Below are 21,466 nucleotides of genomic sequence, written 5' to 3'. Positions count from 1 at the left end.
GAAAAGCCTCTTCACATCTAAGGTAATAATCAACAGAGTCAACAGACAACCTACAGAATGGGAGAAAATGTACGTACACTATACATCTGATAAAGGGCTATTAATCAGAATCTACAAAGAACTCAAGCAAATAAGCAAGAAAAAAACAACTCCATTAAAAAGTAGGCAAAAGTTGTGAACAGAAGCTTTTCAAAAGAAGCTAGATAAATAACCACCAAACATGAAAAAATGCTAAATGTCACTAATCATCAGGAAAATGCAAATTAAAACCATGATGAGGTTTCATCTTTCCCCTGTTAGAATGGCTTTTATTAAAAAGTCCAAAAACAATAGATGCTGGTGTGGATACAGAAAGAAAGGAACATTTATGCACTGCTGGTGGGCCCCAAAATTAGTATAATCTCTATTGAAAACAGTATGGAGATTTCTCAAAGAACTAAAAGTAGACCTATCATTTGATCCAGAAATCCCACTACTGGGTATCTACTCAAAGGAAAATAAGTAATTTTTATCAAAAAGACACCTAATTGTACTTGAATGTTTACTGTAGCACAATTCACAATTGCAAAGATGAGGCATCAACCCAAGTACCCATCAATTCATGAGTTGATTAACAAAATGTGGTACATATATACTATGGAGTACTACTCAGCCATAAAAAGAATTAATTACTTTTCCAAAAATCTGGATAGAACTAGAGACCATCATCCTAAGTGACGTATCTCAAGAATGGAAAAACAAACACCACATATACTCATTATTGAATTGAAACTAACCAATGAGCACACATGTGCACAGAGGGAAGTAAAACTCAGTGGAAATCAAGCAGGGGAGGGGGAGGGGAAAGGCGAAGAGGGGTAAAAACCCACCTAACAGGTACAATAAACACTATTCAGGTGATGGGCACACTTATAGTCATGAGTGAAACATTACAAAAGCTGTCCAGCTAACAAAAACATTTGTATGCCTTTAATTAGTATGCCTTTAATATTTTAAAATAAAAAAGCTAACAAATAAAAATTATTTAAAAAGGAAAGAATTGAGCATTTTCTAGCTATGGCTGATGTTTTCATTTCATCACTTATGGCCAATCATACTCTATCCATTTCATTGTGTATGAAAGAAACATAAATCACTCATTTTTAGAATAAAGCTCATTGGAGTTTCAATTAGTTATTAGACACTTCCTGATGTGTGCATGTATAGCAAAGGCTGGCCTTTCCAAATGTGACAAGAAAACAACTTCATAAGTATTCTCAGAAACATGAAATTATAAATCACAGTCATTTCCTTTCATTTCCGCATCATAGTATACGGTGGTCCTTCAGCCTACATTTTCCTAAACTCCTCAGCTCCACTCTGTATTCCATTACTTCCTTTTGTCTCTGAAACTTTGGGCCTCACGATACATACTACATCTCTTGCATCAAATGATCCTTATTTACTCTCTCCTTATCTGTTCTGATTCATATCTCTGGACTTAGTTTTCACTTTTTCATTGAGTAATGTATTTACTGAGAGCTTCCTATGAGGCAGACACTGATGTAGGCTCTGAGATACACTGGTCCACAGACTGACAATGGAGTCCTAATGTTGGAACTCAGAGTAAGGCAGGAAAGATAAACATCTCTTAATTTCAATTGTCATAAATAGTAGAAGAGAAAGAAGGGAGTTTCTACCACAGAGAGCACCATGAAGTTTTCACCTAAGTCACTGGGGTCTAAGTGAACATTTCCTGAGGACAAGATATCAATAAAGAAGTAGAGTAGGGTTGGCCAGGTAAGAGCTCTCCGGGTGAAAGTAAAGTGCAATGTGAAAATCCTGAAGTAGAAAGGAGCATGGTGTTAGTCAAAGAAATTTAAACAGATTAGTGAGCATAGGGAAGAAGTGAGAAAGATGCTAGTGCAGTGGACAGTGAACCAACTGCTGTATCCCCCTGTATCGTTATGGACCCTACACCTCTCTCTCCCTCCCCCAGACAACTCAGGACAGAAAATATTCTGCACTCAAAGATAATATCAGGTTCATCCATATCCCTGTGGAAGCAAAAACTTTAAATGTAGTGAATTATCAATATATACATTTGATTAACTTGCTAATTATTTATGCAATTTTTAAGTGGAAGTTGAGATAAGATTTCTGCATTTGTAATAGAAGAAATTGAAGCAAAGGGGACCAGGAAGGGCATACCTCAGGTGGGGAAGTGTTGGATGGAGCTGATGAGGTCTGGGGAGGTGGGGGATGGCCCATGGGTGTGAACATGCTGACTCCTGCAGGACAGGGAAACTGAGTCTTCTCCTCTGACACCTTAATCCTTTTGGTCCTGTCCTTTCCTTCGGCTGCACTTTTTCTTTTCTGAAAGTAGTTTGATTTTCCTGTTATTCACTTTCAATATCAAATGAAGTAGAGCACATTTTCATTCCTGGGAAGTTGTCTTATTATACCTATCAATGTGATTCATGGAAACTAGAGGCAGTTCTACCCACTTCTGGTCAGTAATATATGGTTTCTTTAAACAAAGGAAGAGGAGAAAGTTATGCAAATAATTTCATTTCTCTAATTTCCTCTGTGAGGTACGTGCTGACTTGAAAGTAGAAAAACTAAGGTTTTATAAACACGAGCAAAGCATTTTCCCATCTGGTTCTCAAATTACCACTCCTCTCTACTGTGAGTGATAACATATGTAGGTTATATATATATATATACATTATGTGTACTAAAGTTTTTCCTTTATTACCTTGCATAAAAGAAGATGATCAATTATTAGGCAATTTGCTGGGAAACTCATGAAGCCATCATCACTGTCTGATGCAGAGCTTGAGTGCAAGAGCTTAGCAGAGTTTCCTCTGTGGGACGTGACACCTGTTCCTCTTGTTCAATCTTACCTGATGTCCAGGAGTCACCTCTGCTCCTTGAGATGTGAGAACTTTGCTTGTGGAGGGGGCAGGTGTAGCAGGACCCTCTTCTTTCTGCTTCCTCTTCTCTGAAGGGGTTGTTCCCTTTTCTGGTGTGGATTTGATTTTATTCATAACTAATGCAGAAAAAAGAAGAACATATAAACCCAGAGCTGATGGTCTCAGAAAGCTGAAGCAGTTTGCATCCTAATACCTCTCAACTGCTGCTGAGGACTCAGGTGTGCTCCACTGCATCAGCCCAGCTTGGCCTCAGGGGACCAGCAGTCAACAGCACAGGTACCATCACTGTCTCATGCTCCTCAGTGCTTCCCATCCCCTACAACACCCTGGCACTGAGCACCTCCTCCCCGTCCTCTGAACTGCATGTGATCAGTCAAGCCCTTTCCCAATCCTGCTCTCTTATCATTTCCTTTTAAAATCGAAGGTTCTCGTGATGCTGACCGCTAGTTCATGTTCTCCAGATAATCCATTCAAATGACAGAAACCAGTGAATGGAAATGGAAATGTGGTATAGGTTTGTGAGGTGAGGTATGGTGATTTGGGGTCTTGACCTTTAAAAAAAATATATATATATACATACATTTTAACTCAGAGATTTTTACAACAGAGAAAGTCTTCACACTTCTTAGAGCTAGGCTTACACTTAACTACTACCTCTTTTTTTATTATAAGGGGTAATGATATCTTAAATAGTCTCAACAGGACACATACATTAATTGGTTAAATGTGTATATTTCAAATTTAAACTACAAATTTAAAGTTGTTTTTGTCATTATCTAATCTTTCTAATGTACTAGACATCTCAATCTCTCTTCAACTCCCTCTCACTTCTTTTCTTTCACTGCATACTAAATACACCCTGCAAAATACAACAATCTGCATGTGAAATGGAATGCTCTAAGTTGTTAACTTGTTGGCATCGGAAGTACCAACATTACCAAGGTCACTCAGTACCAAACTGCAGCAGGGATGTAGCAACTATGTCCAAGGTGAGGTTCTAGTTAGAACAGACAGTGGCAGGGAGGCAATGTTCCCTGTTCCCTGTTCCCTGTTACCTTTTGCCTTTTCTGCTCTAAGTTTTTCTGCAATGGGTTGAAGTGCTGTTACATCTTTGCAGAGTTTTATAAATTTATTCACACCAGCGTCATGTTCGAACTCTTTTATCATCAAATTAGCAATCTTTACTTTGTCATATTCTTCTTGCATTTTTGCAGACAGCTTTAACGTTTTGGCCAGTAATAACTTAATCATTTTAAACTGATATTCGTTGCACTCCTCCAATCCATTAAGTAGAACAATTTTCCACCGTTCATTGGCCATGTCTAAAGACATGGGTGAGCATGCAAGAGAAAAATGACACACAAAGTTACACACTCATACAGACAATTTAAATGACTGTTTATGCCTACTTGATTGAGGAGCCCATATGAAGGTATTGTCTACAGATGTGTGTGATAAAGAGGGACTTAATGACCATATATGACACTGTGGACATTGGGTTGAAAACTGCCGTATTAGGAATGCCTATGAAATTCATCCTGTTTAATAAGGACAGTTGAGCTGTGTACAAGCGGGTGTGGCGGAAGGAGGTGTGGAAACAGGCCATTGTGACAGTGTTTAGAGCATGGGCTGTGCAGGGCCAGAGTTTCTGGTCCCCCATCCTACCCTTGACTGGGTCTGGACCCCATCACCCAATGCCTGCCTGTTGATTTCTGACTCTTCTCATGCCTACTGACCAAACTAGTTTTAGTGTAAATGGTCTGCAGCCTCCTACTTTATACAGATACCCTTCTGAGATTCTGAGCTGGAGTCCCAATCCGAGTCCCCTTGTCTCTTCCCTCGTCAGCTCTCACCAGTATCCCGTCTGCCTTGGTGTTGACCATGTCCTCCGTGCCCTTAATACTACCACTGTGCACCTCCCTGCTCTCTCCTGCAGCGTCACACGCAATTTATTGGCTGAAATGATTTCATTAGCTGCTTTTTTTTTTTTTTAGGCTTGATTTAACTTTTTAGTTCTTTTCCCAGAGCAAGTTTTCTCTCTATAAGCCATGTTTTTATCCCACTGAAATCCTTCAACATTTCCCCATTCTCATTTCAAAAAGTTTCTTACTCCTAAAATGTCTCAGAAGAACCTGAATATCTGCATCTTTTTTACTTCTGGTACTTTTGTATTCCTTATATCCTATGCTTTGTAAATGTACAACACACCTTGTGTTTTCACGCTTCATGATTTTTCTAATTCCTTTCTCACTGTCTGGAAAGCCGATCTTACATTTCTTTCTCTGACTACCTCCCGTACAACCTTTCAGTCTCACTGGAGGCTTTGTCTTCTGCAAGCTTCACCCAGAGTCCTAATATAGACCAGGTCCCACGTGGACTCACCTGGACATATTTAGCACTCTGTGTACTTCCTTGTTGATGCACAGTGCATGGTATGGATTCCAATTATCTTTTTAAGTTAATGAACATTGTTAGATTAAGAATCACGTCTTTGCATATGTTTTGTATAATTGGGATATTTTATTAATAATTCCTGGCACTGTTATTTGCTTCCTTCTTGGGAGAACATGAGCATCCTCAGACTGAAAAGGCTCATAGAATGAAGTGACAATCCATACAAAGACATATTATAATGAAACTGAAGAATATTAGATACAAAATGACTATTCTGGAAGCCTCCAGAAATGAAGAGAAGATCACCCACAAAGATTCAAGGATTGGATTGAAATGGATTCTCAACAATAAAACTGTCTACAGTAAAACAATAGAGTAATATTTATATAATTCTCTTCCAAAATCTCTTATGTATAGGAAAACCAAAAAAAAATTTAAAAATAGAAAGTTTTGATTTTTATTGTGAATATAAAAATAATTTATTTGCAAAATAAAAGCAAATGTGATGTGACAGGAGGCTATGTATTAATATAATATTTATTCCACTTAAATGTGAGTGTCCATATGTTTTTTTATGAAACATTATGATTTTGATTTTGTAATAATGAATCAGATCCCAGTGGAGTTTCTAGTAATATAATATTTAGAATATATGCATTAATAGCCCCTCCAAAGCCTCCAAATTGTGAATTTCAAACAAACGTCTAATTGCGTAGGTATGGAAAAGGTGTTCTCCACTGGTTTTGAGGATAAAGTAATTTTGAAATCAGAATTTTAATCTAGACAAAATACATTCAAACAGAAGATCCTCAATAACTCTTTTCTGATACTGAAGACCTCAGTATTTTTGCAAGACAAAGACTTCCATGAACACATCTATTGCAAGTAATATTCAACAAGAAAAGAATAAATAAAATTAATAAATAATGCAGACCAAAAGATAGATGGGGAAAATGAACTTAAGTGTGCCTATGACTTAAAAGGAAAACCATGATTGAAGAGAAGAGAAACAGAAAGTATACTAATATAGTGAAGAGAAGAAGGAAAATGAATATAACAATTTGCTAATGAGTTTGTCTTAGAGGGTAAGACAGAGGTATAAGTTAAAAAAGGAAGACAAACAGAAGATTATGGAAGTGTCATAAATCAAATATAGCTGATAGTTAATAGCAGCATATACTTAACATCAGTTAAGTGACAATTTATCAAATATGATTTAGGAAATCTACATATATGTTGCTAACAAATGATCACTTAAAAGTAAAAAAATTTAAAACATTGTCTTGCAAAGAGAAACTAAAAGAAACCATTTTATCTGTGTTAGTGTAACTCTTAATAGACTATAAGACAAAAAGTAATTTCCAATACCTAATAATGATAAAAAGTTAAACTATTGGGAAAATACAAGTTGGATTATGAATTTATCTTATCATAAATATATATTAATTGTTACTTTATAGTCCTTAATGGTCCCGTAATTAGTATTATATATTTATTTCCATACATACACAGAAATGCACACATAACCCTACATACATATATATTTATAAATATATATTTATAAATATATATTTATATATAAATATATATTTATATGTATAAATATATATATTTATATATTTATAATTTATATAATTTATATAATATATATTTATATATATTTATATATATTTATAAATATATATAAATTATATATAAATATATATTTATAAATATATATATTTATATATAAATATATATTTATAAATATATAAATATATATTATTAATATATATTTATATATGTGTACATGTTTTAATACATGTGTACATGATTACACATACATATAATACACATTATATATGTGTGTGTGTCAGCATATCTATACACTATAAATTTGAGAGCATTACTTGTAATAACAATTTTATGATAGGATAGCAGTATATCTCTCAATTACTAAATGAAAAAGGTAAAAAAATTGTAAAGACATAAATAATTCTAACAGTATAATTGAAAAATTAACAAGATTTATCTAACATTTGTGAAATTTAGAAATCAACATTTATAATCTGACATTCTATTCAAGCACAATAGAAATAAATATTGTACCATGCTATGTAAAAAGTCTTTTAAAAATTCTAAAAGTTGGCAACAAAAAATCTTTTTTTAATTGACTCCATCACCTTGCCACCAGACAAAAAAAATCATTAACTTTCGGGAGGGCATAAAGTAATCCCAAAATGACCAAAATGCTGCCTTGAAAAGTTGGTGTAGAATGGAGGTAAAGTAAAAGTTATACATATTTATGAAAATGCTAAGACGACACTTATTGGAATATCTGTGTTTGTGAAACTGAGAAATTTTCTACCATGTGTGCATTTGTTCTTATGTTTTGTAAAATTGGAATAATACCATAAGATACAGCTCTATGTCCAGATGTAATCTTTTTCCTGATACTATTTCATAACTGTTCACACCACTGTCTTGTCTTTTACCCAAGCCCCACCACAGCCACTGAGTTCCTGAGCACCCTCCAGCAGGAACGAGCAAAGTCTTTTTCCAAACTACAACTTATGTTAATAGACGCTCAGAAAATCAATTTTAAAATCTGCAATGGTCAAAATGCATTTCCACTTTTCCGGACCTCAGTTGTGATGGAATTAAAAGTGTCTATCTTCCTTCTAAGTCAGTGAAGGATTAGAATGGAGCAACTGCAGTTTTCAGTTTCCTGAGTACAGCTGACATCACCCTTACTCCCCTTCCCCCGCAGCTGGAAGAACCAATCCTCATTTTCTCCTTGTGATCTTATGGATATCAAGGAAAAACACAGATCTTCTCTACACATAATACCCACAGGACTCACCTCACTGCAAATTTTTCAACATTATTTCAGATCTTGAGATCTTCAGAATTGCAGGAATCAACGCTTGTTTTGAGTAGAGAGATAAATCAGTAAAGCTCTCAGAAACTGAGCTGCAGGATGTTATAAATCTCCTGAAACGCTAAGAAAATGAAGCGTTCACAAAAACAACTAGGAGAAAAGGCCCCGGATAAAGTCCACTTAATAACTTGACTAGTGCCGGCTGTCTCACACTGTGCTGTTGCCCCAGGAAAGAGGAGTTGTGAAACTGTGTTGAGACTCCACCCATCAATGTTCTTAGCTTTCGATTCTGTTTCTCTCAGTTGGGGAAAATAACCAACTTCCTTCCTGTAATTATCTTTACTAAAATAAAAGGGGAAAGGGTAGAGAGGGGAGTGGATGATGAGAAATTACTTAATGGGTGCACTGTATATTATTTGGGTGATGCAATAAAAACCCTGGCTTCACCACTGTGCAATATATCCAAGTGACCAAGTTTCAATTGTACCCCATAAATTTGAACAAATAAAAAAAATTAATTATTTTTATTTATTTATTTATTTACATTTTCAATAGCTGAAGGATGCCCAACATTAGAACCTTCTTATCCAGCAGTCTCACACGTGGGTCATTGGAGACGTAAATACCCTTGAATGACCTTCAAATAAAAGAGAAGCAAAGTGAGCCACCCGGCCACGTCTCCCTCCTTTCCTACACACTAGTGGGGTGGCAGGATATCTTGGCAGGATCACCTATTGTTAGCAGCACTTGACTGTGTGGCCCAGATGCGGGAATGTGTGCTATGGAATCACTGTTGGTTTAAAATAGTACCTGAAGCATTCACCCAGTTATTGGTTGACAAACTTGGGGCTTGCCAGATCAGAAGATTATTATGAACATGTACATTCTTCCTCAAATATATATAAAGGAGTTTGACACTAGCTGTCCTCTTGACTATGACTAGGCTACTTTACCTCAATGGTTCATGTTTACTCATGCTGTCTGCATTTTTCATGGATGAAAACAAGTTTGAGAGTATCATGACAGCATTAAAGTCTTGAAAATTGCGGGAGTGTACTGAAATTCTGGTTCAGTGAAGAGCCTGTTAAATCCTCTGTTCAGCCTTGTTTCTTCTGCCGAGGACAGTGGGTGAGGTCATGTGTAACCCCACATGTCATATAAATAGCACCATCCAGCAGATGGTGTTGTAATCTGATATGCAAGCAGGATGTGGCCACGTGTGGCACAAGGGGCTTCAAAAACAACTCTTACAGACAAGTGATCCAAGGCCATCTATGCAGCAGAAGAAAGCTGATTGTTTTAATCCAAACTAGGGCTACAGAGGGGATAGATGAAGTATGGATTTGAAAGCATATGAATGCCTTTACCAAAGCAAGAGTAAGTCAAGAAAAAACAAGGAAGATCTGGAGTGATGGTCACGAACACCTTGGGTGTTCTTGATTTTTTTTTTTTTTTTTTTACAGACTTCAGATTGTTGCTAAAATGGAAGCTTGGAGCTAGTCTTAAAGTACATGGTAGAGAGGGATGTGAGGGAGGTAAGAGAGGACCCAACCAGAGGTCAGAGGATAGAGGATACCTGGCAGGAATGACCATGTCTCAGGCCATTTTTTGCCTCTTTTTCTTTGTAATCATTTCATTTGGGGGAATGCCTTCAGTTGAGACTTCGGCATACAACACAAACATTACTGCCACCAATAAAGACAATTCAAAAAAATGCCCTGTAATCTATATTGTGCAGGTGGAATTTAATAGATGAAGCGAAGAAATGCTAAAAACTTTGCATTTTTCCTGACTCTGAGGCAGTGCCCAAACAATTGGTCATTTGTGCCATCACACAAAAAGCTCACTAATACAGCATAGAAAACCACCTGATATGAGGAAAATGTCTGGAAGAAGCTGCATGACTTTTTATCATCCAAAGTACTAATTCCCTGGGTCATACAAAGTCCTCAGGAAAATTTCCCACCAGATTTATGTCCCACCCAAGATATTGGCAAATTACTGTCTGGGGGAAAATACTAATATAGCCACCACTTGCATTTTTAAATAAAGTTTTGTTGAAACAAAGCTATGCCTACTTATTTATGCATTGTCAAAATCTGTGTCATGGTGCAACCGTGGAGTTGACAAGCTACAGGAGAGTTCATCTGGTTGCAGAGCCTAAAGATTTTACAATATGGCTCTTCATACAAAACGTTTGTCACCCAGTACCCGGCCATCAGTCTAAGAGACAGCAGAAAGACGCTAAGGAGAAAAGCAAGAGTAGTAGAAGAGCAATCACATGAAGAAATCATAGTCAGAGATTTTAAAGTCTATTGTAGGCCTATGGATAAAGACTTATGATAAGTTTTATCTAAGAGAGAAAAATGGAAATGGAGAGTATTAAAGCCCTTCTCCAATTGATTATCCCTAAGGACCAGAATAAAACCCACTAGTATGGGAGCTTCAGTTAGCAAAAGTGACTTATACATTCATGATGAAATCCGCCATTTGAACAAGGTGTCTCCTCATTTGCCTTCTCAAGGAAATAGACGTCTCCTCCTCAAGAAACAGAGGAGGGTGATTGAGTTTTAAATGATTAACCAATCTGATACCCCTTAGAACACTTTTTCATAATGTATTATGATTTATTAAATATTGATAGGTTTAATTTTTAAATATTTTAAAAGTATTTTTGAATTTATTTTCATGAGGCAAACAGCCTTTTTTTCTTTTTGTGTAATATCTGTTTGATTTTGGTATGACAGTGATATTGGTATTTCTAAAAGAATGTGTTTAGGATTGCTAATATTTTCTCCCCAAATATTTGACAGAATTTATCAAGTGTCTAATCCTAAAACTTTCAGTGTAGGAAGATTTGTGGTTATAACTTCCTTTTCTATACAGATATTTATTTCTTTTATTTCTTTATGAGATAGTTTTATTATTTGTTTTACAGGAATTTTGTCCTTTAGTTCTAAGTAGCCAAACATACTGGCATAAGTTGTTTTTAATATTATTTTATTTTATTTTATTTTAAATATTTTATTATCTGTAGTGTCATTTGTTTACATTCTTGGTATTGGTCATTTATATTTTCCTTCCTCATTTTTCTAAATTATTCTTAGTAGGCAGACTTTATCTTAGGAGAATGTTTAGGAAAACACCAAGTCAAGAAGGGAGACAAACGACGCTAAAGCTATTTGAAGCCTTTGGCACTTACAGCTAGAGCATATGTTAAACAGTGTTCTAATATGCAGATAGACTAACAAGCAATTTCATACTAATGGTCTATTTATTAATATTTCAATCCATTTTTCTACACATTTAGGGGATACAAGTGTAGTTTTGTTACCTGGATATATTGCATAGCTGTGAAGTTTGAATGAGAACTAAGTACTTAGGAATAAACTGAAAGAAGGTCAAAGATTTCAATGCTACAAAGTACAATACACTGATGTATTAAGAATTAAAAGGTGATACAAATAACTGTAAATACATACCATCTTCATGGACTGGAAAACTTAATAATGTTCAAATATCCTTATATACAAAATGATTACAGATTAAATGCAATCACTATGAAAATCTCAATAACATTTTTTTACAGAATAGGAAAAAAAAATCCCAGTATTCATATGAAACCACAAAAGACCCTGAATAGCCAAAACAATCTTCAGACAAAAGAACAAAAGTGAGGACATCACCCATTCTCATTCTGAAATATATTACAAAGCTACAGTAATTAAAATAGTATGGCACTGTCATAAAGACAGACATATAGAGCAATGGAAAAAAATAGAAAGCCCAGAAATAAATCCATGCATAAATGGTCAACTGATTTTCAGCAAGGGTACCAAGAATATTCATTGGGAAAAAATAGTGTCTACAACAAAATGGTGTCAGGGAAATGGGATATCCACATGTAAAAGAATGAAATTAGGTTCTTATCTTGTACCATACATAAAAATCAACTCAACAGTAAATTAAAGACTTAAATGTAAGACCTGAAAATATAAAACTTCTAGAAGAAAACATAGGGAAAAAGTTTTCCGACATAAGTCTTAGCAGTCATTTGTTGTATATGACCCAGAGCATAGTCAACAAAAGCAAAAATAGTGAAGTGGGACTGCAAAGAACTATAAACTTTATGCATAGCAAAGCAAGAAGTCAACAGAGTGGAAAGGCCATCTATGGAATGGAAGAAAATATTTGCAATTTATCTGATAAGAGGTTAATATGCAAAATAAATAAGGACCATCTACAAAGCAATAACAAATGAATAATTATAACACAATTAAAAATGGGCAAAGGATTTGAATATAAATTTCTCCAAAAAAGACATACAAATGGCAAACAGGTATATGAAAAGATGCTCCATGTCAGTAACCATCAGGGAAATGCAAGTCAAAACTACAATGTGATACCACCTCACACTTATTAAGGTAGCTATTATATATATATATAAAAAAAAAGATAACAAGTGTTGATGAGGATGTGGAGAAATTGGAACCCTTGTGTATTTTTGGTGGGAATGACAAATGGTACGGCCACTATCGGAAACAGAATGGAGGTTTCTCATGAAATTAACAAAAAAATGCCGTATGATCCAACATTTTCACTTCTTGGAATTTATCCAAAAGGATTGAAATCAGGATCTTAAAGAGATATTATCCCTTCCATGCTCATGGCAGCATTATTCAAAATAACAAAGATGTGGAAACAAGCTAAATGTCCCATTGACAAATACATAGGTAAAGAAAATGTTGTGTGCATATACTGGAATATTGTTTCTTTTTTTAAATAAAAGACAAATTTTTAATAGTTGACAACATGGACGAATCTTGAGGACATTATGCTGAATATAATAAGCCAGTCAGAGATGGATAAATACTGCATGAGTCCACATATATAAGGCATCTAATATAGTTAAACTCACAGAAGCAGAGGGTAGAATGGTGGTTGCTGGGGGGCTGGATGAAGGGGGAAGTGGGAGTTGCTATTCAATGGGCATAAAATTTCAGTTATTCAAGATTTATAAGTTCTATAGATCTGCTGTATGACATTGTGCTTATAGGTAATGATACTGTATTTTAAACTTGAAATTTGTTAAGTGGTTGATCTTATGTGAAATGTTCTTATCGCAATAAAAAGATACATGCCTCACTAAGTTTTAGAGAAATGATATTTCTGATATAACTGGGTATGCTGCTTCTAATCATAATCATATTCTGATACTCCAGCAATTCTCCCAGGGATATTTTTCTGCTTCTTGCACACCTTAAAACCACTTGGAATAGACCATGTCTCTAAGATCCATGTGGGCAAATTAACAACTCTGTAACCCGTTCTGTCCTCTTTGGTCAACACACTTCAAATTTAGGGGAAGTTCCAGCTTCTTGCCTACTTGAGTTTGGTCCCAAGGAGGAGCTCAGTTATAGGTTGAGATGCAAAAATGTAAGATAGGGTGGGGTCAAGACATTAGAAGATAAAGCTATTTAAGTGGAAAAAAAAAATAAAGAGGCACATTATTTTGTGTGGAGAGTAATTTCTTCTTATCTCATGTAGAGATAGACTGTTTGTCCCAGCCCGCGGGACCTTTTGTTACTCGAGGGGGCGAGGGGGACGGTGCCTGAAAGAGATGAGCGAGAGAAAGAAACGAGACCAAGCGAATGATTGTCAAGGTCTGCTTTACTTAGATTCTTAGTAGGTTTTATAAGCATACAGAAACAAGGAAGTAGAAACAAAAAAATAGAGTGTTGACGATGAGGCTTGGGTCTGGGTTAATCAGCCCCAATCAGCGTCTTATCGGTATCCTGTTTTTGACTGGTTACTCATCTCCAACCTGGCAGGTGGTCGGGAACAATTGCAGTCAGCATACCCTGGAGCATCCCGTGGTCAGCACGTCATGGAATGCATTTTTCTCGGAGCTATAGCTGGAATTTTCCAGGGCGAAGTCCGTGCGTAGGACGAGTCATAGGGGAGTTGAGGGTCTTTGAGAGTCCTTGCCTCTAACAACTGTTCTTAGAAGTTACAATTTCACAGGGGAATCAGCATGATGTAAAGGAAAGCAAAGGGATTGAGCAAAGCACCTAAATTACTCCCTCTCTAACTTCTAATCACCATCACTTACATACTAGTGAGCAGTCAATAACACATGGTTACATAAAGTAATATGAATATATTAGAATAGCTCAGAATAAAAACATCATTTGTATATAAAGTTGTCATTTTCCCTGTGTCCATAAGTTAAATTTGAGTTTAGAGGATATTTTAGCTGTCTGTGGCATCTTCTATGGATGAAATCTATTTCCTAACTGGATGAATGATGCTGTGATTTTGAGCATTTAATCTCTCTAATCTTCAGTTTTCTCAATGCAATGAGCAAAAAGGATTCTGTTGCTTCTTTGAACTTCTTTCAAAATCTGGTTTCCCAAACAGGACCAAAAATAATAATATATTTGGCAACAAACAAAAAAATGTCTAAAAGTTTATAGTCACGGTATATAAATCTTCTCATAAAAGACATATCAGAAAAGAGTAGTGTAAGGTGAAAATCCAACCACTTCTATTCTTTGGAAATTTGGCCCCAACACCATGAAAGCAGAGCTGCAAGGTCTTTTTTCCTTGGAGTAATTGGGTATAAATAGCTTCAGACCACCACAGTTCTCTGAGTTTATAAGATTGTGATATTATTTCACTTTATTTTGTTGTTGTAAGAATGAGAGTGTGTATCTTTTTAGTCTTCTCCATCTGAGGTAGAATCCTGTCTTATTCATTGTTTAATTTTCATCTCATCCTTGTTCCTCAGACATTAGCACATCTACCCCAAACCAGAATAACAGGCCGTGATTCTAAATCAAGAGTATGATGGCCAACCAAGTGTCACTGGGAGAGTGAATTTGCCTTTCTGTTCCCTTTTCTTTCTATCCTAAGATAGTGCTAATAAAAAAGGAGAAAATGGTCAACCTTCTAAAGCTAATATGAAGATTAAGTGACAGAAAATAATTGCAAAATACAAGTACCAAATACGTGATCAATAAACACGTTGTAAGTTCAGTTTGCTATCTACTTTATTTAAAGTAAATTAATTATTAATTAGTCTTTAGTTCACCTAACTGTTTGCCTGAGACAACTTTATGTGGGATCCCTATATGTGAAATGTGAGAAATATGATTTGAGAGCTACCGAGGACCTATTGATACTTGAGAAATAAATGAAACCAGATATTTCACACCAGACAGGGTCAGAAATTCTTCTAAACTACAAGTGCCTTCATGCAAGTCACGAGAAGATGCCCCATTTGGCTGACAAATTGCCCTTTTATGCACTCTGCAGGAAATTGATTCTGAAAGAATTTCCCTTGCTCTGGGCTAGAGCTACCCCTCCCCAAGACACAGGGCTTGACAATTGAAGCACAGGCTGGGTGTTACCCCTACCTGCCCCTCAGCCTTGTTTCTGTGGGTAGGACATAGCTGGTTCATTCTTGACCAGGGGCTAACCCTGTGAAGATCACACCAAATGTAGAAGTCCCAACATTGTGTGAGGCCCTTGTGCCCCACCTTGGAAGTATTTGCTTTCACAAATTGATTAAAAACACTGCTGGGAAAGCACTCTTTTCGAAATAATTGTTATGGTCCAGAGTGCAAGAAAAAGACCACCTAAAGACCAAATTGAGCCAAATTGTGAGTCTTTATTAGCTGGCCAGGGACTATCCCCTGCACTGCTGAGAGGCAGGCACAGAGAGCTGCTGAGAGCCAGGAAAAGCTGGCTCTTTTAAAGGCAAAAACCACACTCTGAAAAAATTATCTAATTGCTCAAGCACAATTACAGAAGCAAAAGAAAACGTCAGTCTTAGTCATGATACATTCTTATCTTGTTTCAGCAGAATCAGTAGAATTAGGGAGGGTTTGGGACCCTTCCATAGCCTTGAGGTGGGTTTCGTAGGAGTTACCTGGCATAGCTACAATTTAACTCTGAAGCAGTATGATCACAGTGGGTGCCTCAGTACTCCAGGACATTTCAACCCTGGACAAGCTACTGTTTTATCATGTAGACAACTGTGTGTAATGCACCGCCCTCCCCCTTATTTTCTAAGCTTAAGCACACTATTAGAAGCAAGATGGCAGGTTCGGAGTCAGATAAGGGTCAGCTGGAAATTTTCCACTCTTCTAAGCAAGCAAGCAATCAAGCATAATACAGAAGCTAATGGGAGTGAGAAGCAAAATGGTGGACGAGAAACACCACCAGAGTGTCTCTGCAGAAAAGACAGATTCTAGGAGAAATTAGAAGAAAGAAGCAAGAAGACGGGCATACATCGGACGAGGGTCGGAAGGAGAGGTACCTGAGACCATGGGAGACTCCATGGGTGGAGGTTGCGGAGGAGAACTGGAAGCAGAGACTTCCGGAGCAGTCTGGAGACCAGTGGCAAAGGTAGGTGAAGTCGTTAACTCTCCCCTCCCTTGCATCTTGGACTACTGGTGGGCTCCCCAGAGGGTGGAGAGACCTGCGGACACCAGCCCAGAGACGGCCACCACCAGTGAGCAGTAAACCTGTAGTGGACATGGCACCAGGCTCCCAATTCCTGCAAGGCACTTCCCTGTGCATAGACCCGAGCTGCGGCAGGCACCATATCGCCTCATTCCCCCCTCCCCCGACCCTATCCACGGCTGCTGAAAGAGACAATCTACCCACCAGCCGGAGGCACCTCCAGGGAATGAGATCTTCCCTTTTGGGGCCCTATAGCTGACTGAAGGGAACTCAGACAGTGAGCTCCCTACTTGCCAGCCCTCCCAGGTGCTGCTGGTCTGGTGATCCCAGGAGAACGGGGCAGACCCTGAGCCTGAGAGATATAGACCTAGCTTGAGCTCCCTGTGGGTGAATTGGGACTGGCACTCCTCTCCCTGGTGGGGATATAGTTCGAACTCTGGGGCCCTGAGGTCAGACCTGCAGACCAGATCCCGTGCACCCAGGTCTCGCATTGCCCAGAGCACAGAAGGGAGATATGTGAACAGCCTACTGAGGTGTGTGTGCCTTCAGGGGCAGATCAGCATCCTAGAGGGCAACCCCACTCCCCAAAGGAGGCCGTGCACCCAACCCAGGTGGCATTCCTGAGCAGGGAACCTCCCGGCTGGCATCACAGCCAGGGGAGGCCTGGTGGCGTGTGGTCTGGCCTGCTGGCAGAGGTCCAGGAGTAGCCATGGAGTTGGGGAGGGTGGAAAGGAGGGAGGCCTGCTCCAGACTGCAGGTCTCAGACAGCCCATCACACACATAGACTTTCTGACTGAGCGGGGCCATTCCAGCCCCTCCCTGACAGCTTTTCCTAGAAGCAGAGAACAGAACTTTGACCCCTGCTAACAGCATTGGTGGTGCCTGAGGGCAGGCTTACACAACTCAGCCCACCCAGACTCACTCCCAGACCAGCCCTCACTGAGGGGGAGAAAAGGACACACCTGGAAGTCCCAGGGCCCCACCGACCACCTGAGGCACTCTAGTGCCTCTCTACAGGAACAAGAGCTGATAACAGGACACAAAAACAACAGTGTAGCCTGTTCCTCCAAGCAAGCGCCACCTACTGACAGGGAGGACATTCTGCACACCCTTTTCATGGCACCCACTGATGCATCATACAGGAAGTGGTTGAATCTCACCCATAGACACCACCTACCGGCTCAGAAACTAAACAAGGCGTGTGAATACCCAAACGAAAACCTAAAGGAAAGAAGCAACAACTGATCAACATGAGAAGAAATCAGCAAAGGAACTCTGGAAATATGAAGAATCAAATGTAAACCACACCCCCAAAGAGGAGCACCAGCCCCTTAGAAACAGACACCACTCAAAATCAGGCAATCAAAATGACAGAAAAGGAATTTTGAATGTGGATCATAAGAAAATTCAAAGACTTGCAAGAACAACTCCATAACCAACACAAAGAAACTACAAAAAGCCTCCAGGACCTGGAACAAAAATTCACTAAAGAATTCGATACAATGAAGAAAAGTTTAACCGAAGTCCTGGAAATGAAGAATCAATTCAGGGAACCACAAAATACAGTGGAACGCCTCAAGAACTGGGTAGATCAAACAGAAGAAAGAATCTCAGAGATTGAAGATAACACCTTCCAATTAAATAAATCAGTCACAGAGATAGAGCAGAGAAACAAGAGAAAAGAGCAAAGCCTACAAGAGATGTGGGATTATGTGAAGAAACCTAATGTGAGGGTCATAGGGTTACCAGAAGGGGAAGAAGATAACACTCAAGGGTTGGACAAGCTTTTTAAAGATATAATAGAGGAAAATTTCCCAGGCCTTGCTAAAAAATCTCAATATACAAGTTCAAGAAGCTCAGAGGACCCCTGGGAGATTCAATGCAAAACAGGAAGATGTCATGACATGCAGTCATCAGACTGACCAAAATATCAACTAAAGAGGCCTTCTAAGAGCTATAAGATGAAAGAAGCAAGTAACATACAAGGGAAAGCCAATTTGAATGAAACCAGACTTCTCTACTGAGACTTTACAAGCAAGGAGAGACTGGGGCCCCATTCTCACTCTTCTGAAACAGAACAATGCCCAGCCTAGAATCTTATTCCCTGCAAAACTAAGTTTTGTATATGAAAAAGAAATCGAGACATTCTCAGATAAGCAAAGACTGAGGGAATTCACCAAGAGAAGACCAGCTCTTCAAGAAGTACTCAAAACAGTGTTACCCATGGATCAGCACAATAAACACTCACGAATGTAAATCTACTCAAAGCTAAAGATCAAAGCCCAGATACTACAATGGCTCAAGAGAGAAAACAAAGCAACAAAGCTCAACCCTACATAATGAAGAGAAATCTTCCCCACCTATCAGTTATCTCAGTAAATGTGAATGGCTTGAATTCCCCACTCAAGAGACACAGGCTGGCCGAATGGATAAAAAAACACAAGCCAAGTATCTGCTGCCTTCAGGAAACACATCTAACCTGCAAGGATGCAATTAGACTAAAGGTAAAGGGGTGGAGAACAATATTTCAAGCAAACAGAAGCCAAAAGAAAGCTGGCGTAGTGGTGCTGATTATAGATAACTTAGTTTTTAAATCAACAAAAGTAATAAAAGACAAAGAAGGTCACTATGTAATGGTGAAGGGTATAGTTCAAAAAGAGGACATAACAATTCTAAATATATATGCACCCAACCTTGGTGCACCCAGATTCATAAATCAAACTCTAATGGATCTAAACAAATGGATAAACAACAACATCATAATACTTGGAGACTTTAATACCCCACTGACAGCGCAGGACAGATCCTCCAAACAGAACATCAACAAAGAAATAATGGACTTAAACAGAACCCTAGAACAAATGGGCCTAACTATCTTTTACAGGACATTTTACCCCAAAACCACTGAATATATGTTCTTCTCATCAGCTCATAGGTCATTCTCTAAGATTGGCCATATCCTAGGACACAAAGCACGTCTCAAACAATTTAAAAAAAACAGAAATTATACCATGTATCTTCTCAGACCACAATGGAATAAATGTAGAAATCAATCCTAACAGGAGTCCTCATTTCTACACAAAGTCATGGAAACTAAACAACCTTCTGCTGAATGATCACTTCATAAATGAGGAAATCAAGATGGAAATCAAAAGATTCTTTGAACTAAATGACAAAGGTGACACAAGTTACCAAAACCTGTGGGACATAGCTAAAGCAGTTCTGAGAGGAAAGTTTATTTTCATAAATGCCTATATCCAAAAGTTGAAAAGATCACAAATAGACAACCTAATGAATCATCTCAAAGAGCTGGAAAAAGAAGAACAGACCAACCCCAAACCCAGCAGAAGAAGTGAAATCATTAAGATCAAATCAGAACTAAACGAAATTGACAACAGGGAAACTATACGGAAGATTAATAAAACAAAAAGTTGGTTCTTTGAAAAAATAAACAAAATTGACATACCATTGGCTAGACTAACAGAAAGCAGAAAAGAAAAATCTCTAATAAGCTCCATCAGGAATCATAAAGGAGAAATTATAACTGATGCCACAGAGATACAAGATATAATTTATGAATACTACAAAAACCACTATGCACACACACTGGAAAATGTGGAGGAAATGGACAATTTCTTAGAAACACACAGCCTCCCTAGGCTCAACCAGGAAGAAATGGAATTCCTGAACAGACCAATATCAACTACTGAAATTGAAACATCAATAAAAAAACCTTCCTAAAAAGAAAAGTCCTGGACTAGATGGTTTCACACCCGAATTTTACCACACCTACAAAGAAGAACTGGTGCCTATCCTGCAGAAATTATTCCACAACACTGAGAAGGATGGAAGCCTCCCCAACACATTTTGTGAAGCGAACCTAACCCTGATACCAACCCAGGAAAGGATGCAACAAAAAAAAAAGAAGAAAACTACAGACCAATATCCCTTATGAATATAGATGCAAAAATTCTCAACAAAATCCTAGCCAATCCAATGCAGGTGCTTGTCAAGAAAATAATTCATCACAACCAAGTGGGATTCATCCCAGGGATGCAGGGATGGTTCAACATACACAAATCTATAAATGTAATTCACCATATAAACAGAAGCAAAAACAAAGACCATATGATCCTCTCAATAGACACAGAGAAAGCATTTGACAAAATTCAACACCCTTTTATAAGAATTCTCAACAAAATAGGCAGACGGGGCTTACCTAAAAATGATACAAGCCATATATGACAAACCCACAGCCAATATTATACTGAATGGAGAAAAATTGAAAGCATTCCCACTTAGAACTGGAACAAGACAAGGTTGCCCACTATCTCCACTTCTGTTCAACATAGTGCTTGAAGTCCTTGCTACAGCAATCAGACAAGAGAGTGGAATTGAGGGTGTCCAAATGGGAGCAGAAGAGACCAAACTCTCACTCTTTGCTGATGACATGATATTATACCTAGAAGACCCCAAGGATTCAACCATGAGACTCCTTGATCTGATAAATGAATTTGGTAAAGTCTCAGGATACAAAATCAACACACAGAAATCAGAGGCATTCATATACACCTTCAACAATAAAAGTGAGAACCAAATCAAAGATTCAATTCCCTTCAAAATAGCAACAAAGAAAATAAAGTACCTTGGAATATATTTAACTAAAGAGGTAAAAGACCTCTACAGGGAGAACTATGAAACACGAAGAAGGAAATAGCAGAGGACGTAAACAGATGGAAGAATATACTATGCTCATGGTTCGGCAGAATCAACATTGTTAAAATGTCTATACTACCCAAAGTGACCTACAGAGTCAATGCAATCCTTA

At 37.8% G+C, this 21,466-nt stretch overlaps 1 protein-coding gene across 3 annotated transcripts in view; it reads right to left on the bottom strand.

Annotated features, from left to right (window-relative positions):
* The window catches only part of LOC105864474 (pyrin and HIN domain-containing protein 1), a 38,992-nt gene extending 30,596 nt beyond the window's left edge, over positions 1-8,396 (bottom strand). For 2 of the 3 annotated variants that reach the window (XM_076000265.1, XM_012752363.3), the window contains exons 1-3: positions 3,971-4,247; positions 2,886-3,031; positions 2,191-2,355 (exon numbers count right to left, since the gene is read on the bottom strand). In XM_076000265.1, the coding sequence (XP_075856380.1) occupies positions 2,191-2,355; positions 2,886-3,031; positions 3,971-4,247 (588 nt within the window). Of the gene's footprint in view, positions 1-2,190; positions 2,356-2,885; positions 3,032-3,970; positions 4,248-8,151 lie in introns of those variants that run through there. The other variant, XM_076000267.1, reaches the window with a different exon arrangement.
* Between the last annotated feature and the right edge of the window lie 13,070 nt (positions 8,397-21,466).

The sequence above is a fragment of the Microcebus murinus genome, chromosome 2 (assembly GCF_040939455.1).
Source record: "Microcebus murinus isolate Inina chromosome 2, M.murinus_Inina_mat1.0, whole genome shotgun sequence".
NCBI lineage: Eukaryota > Metazoa > Chordata > Mammalia > Primates > Cheirogaleidae > Microcebus > Microcebus murinus.
This window is presented reverse-complemented; position numbering and strand designations above follow the sequence as displayed.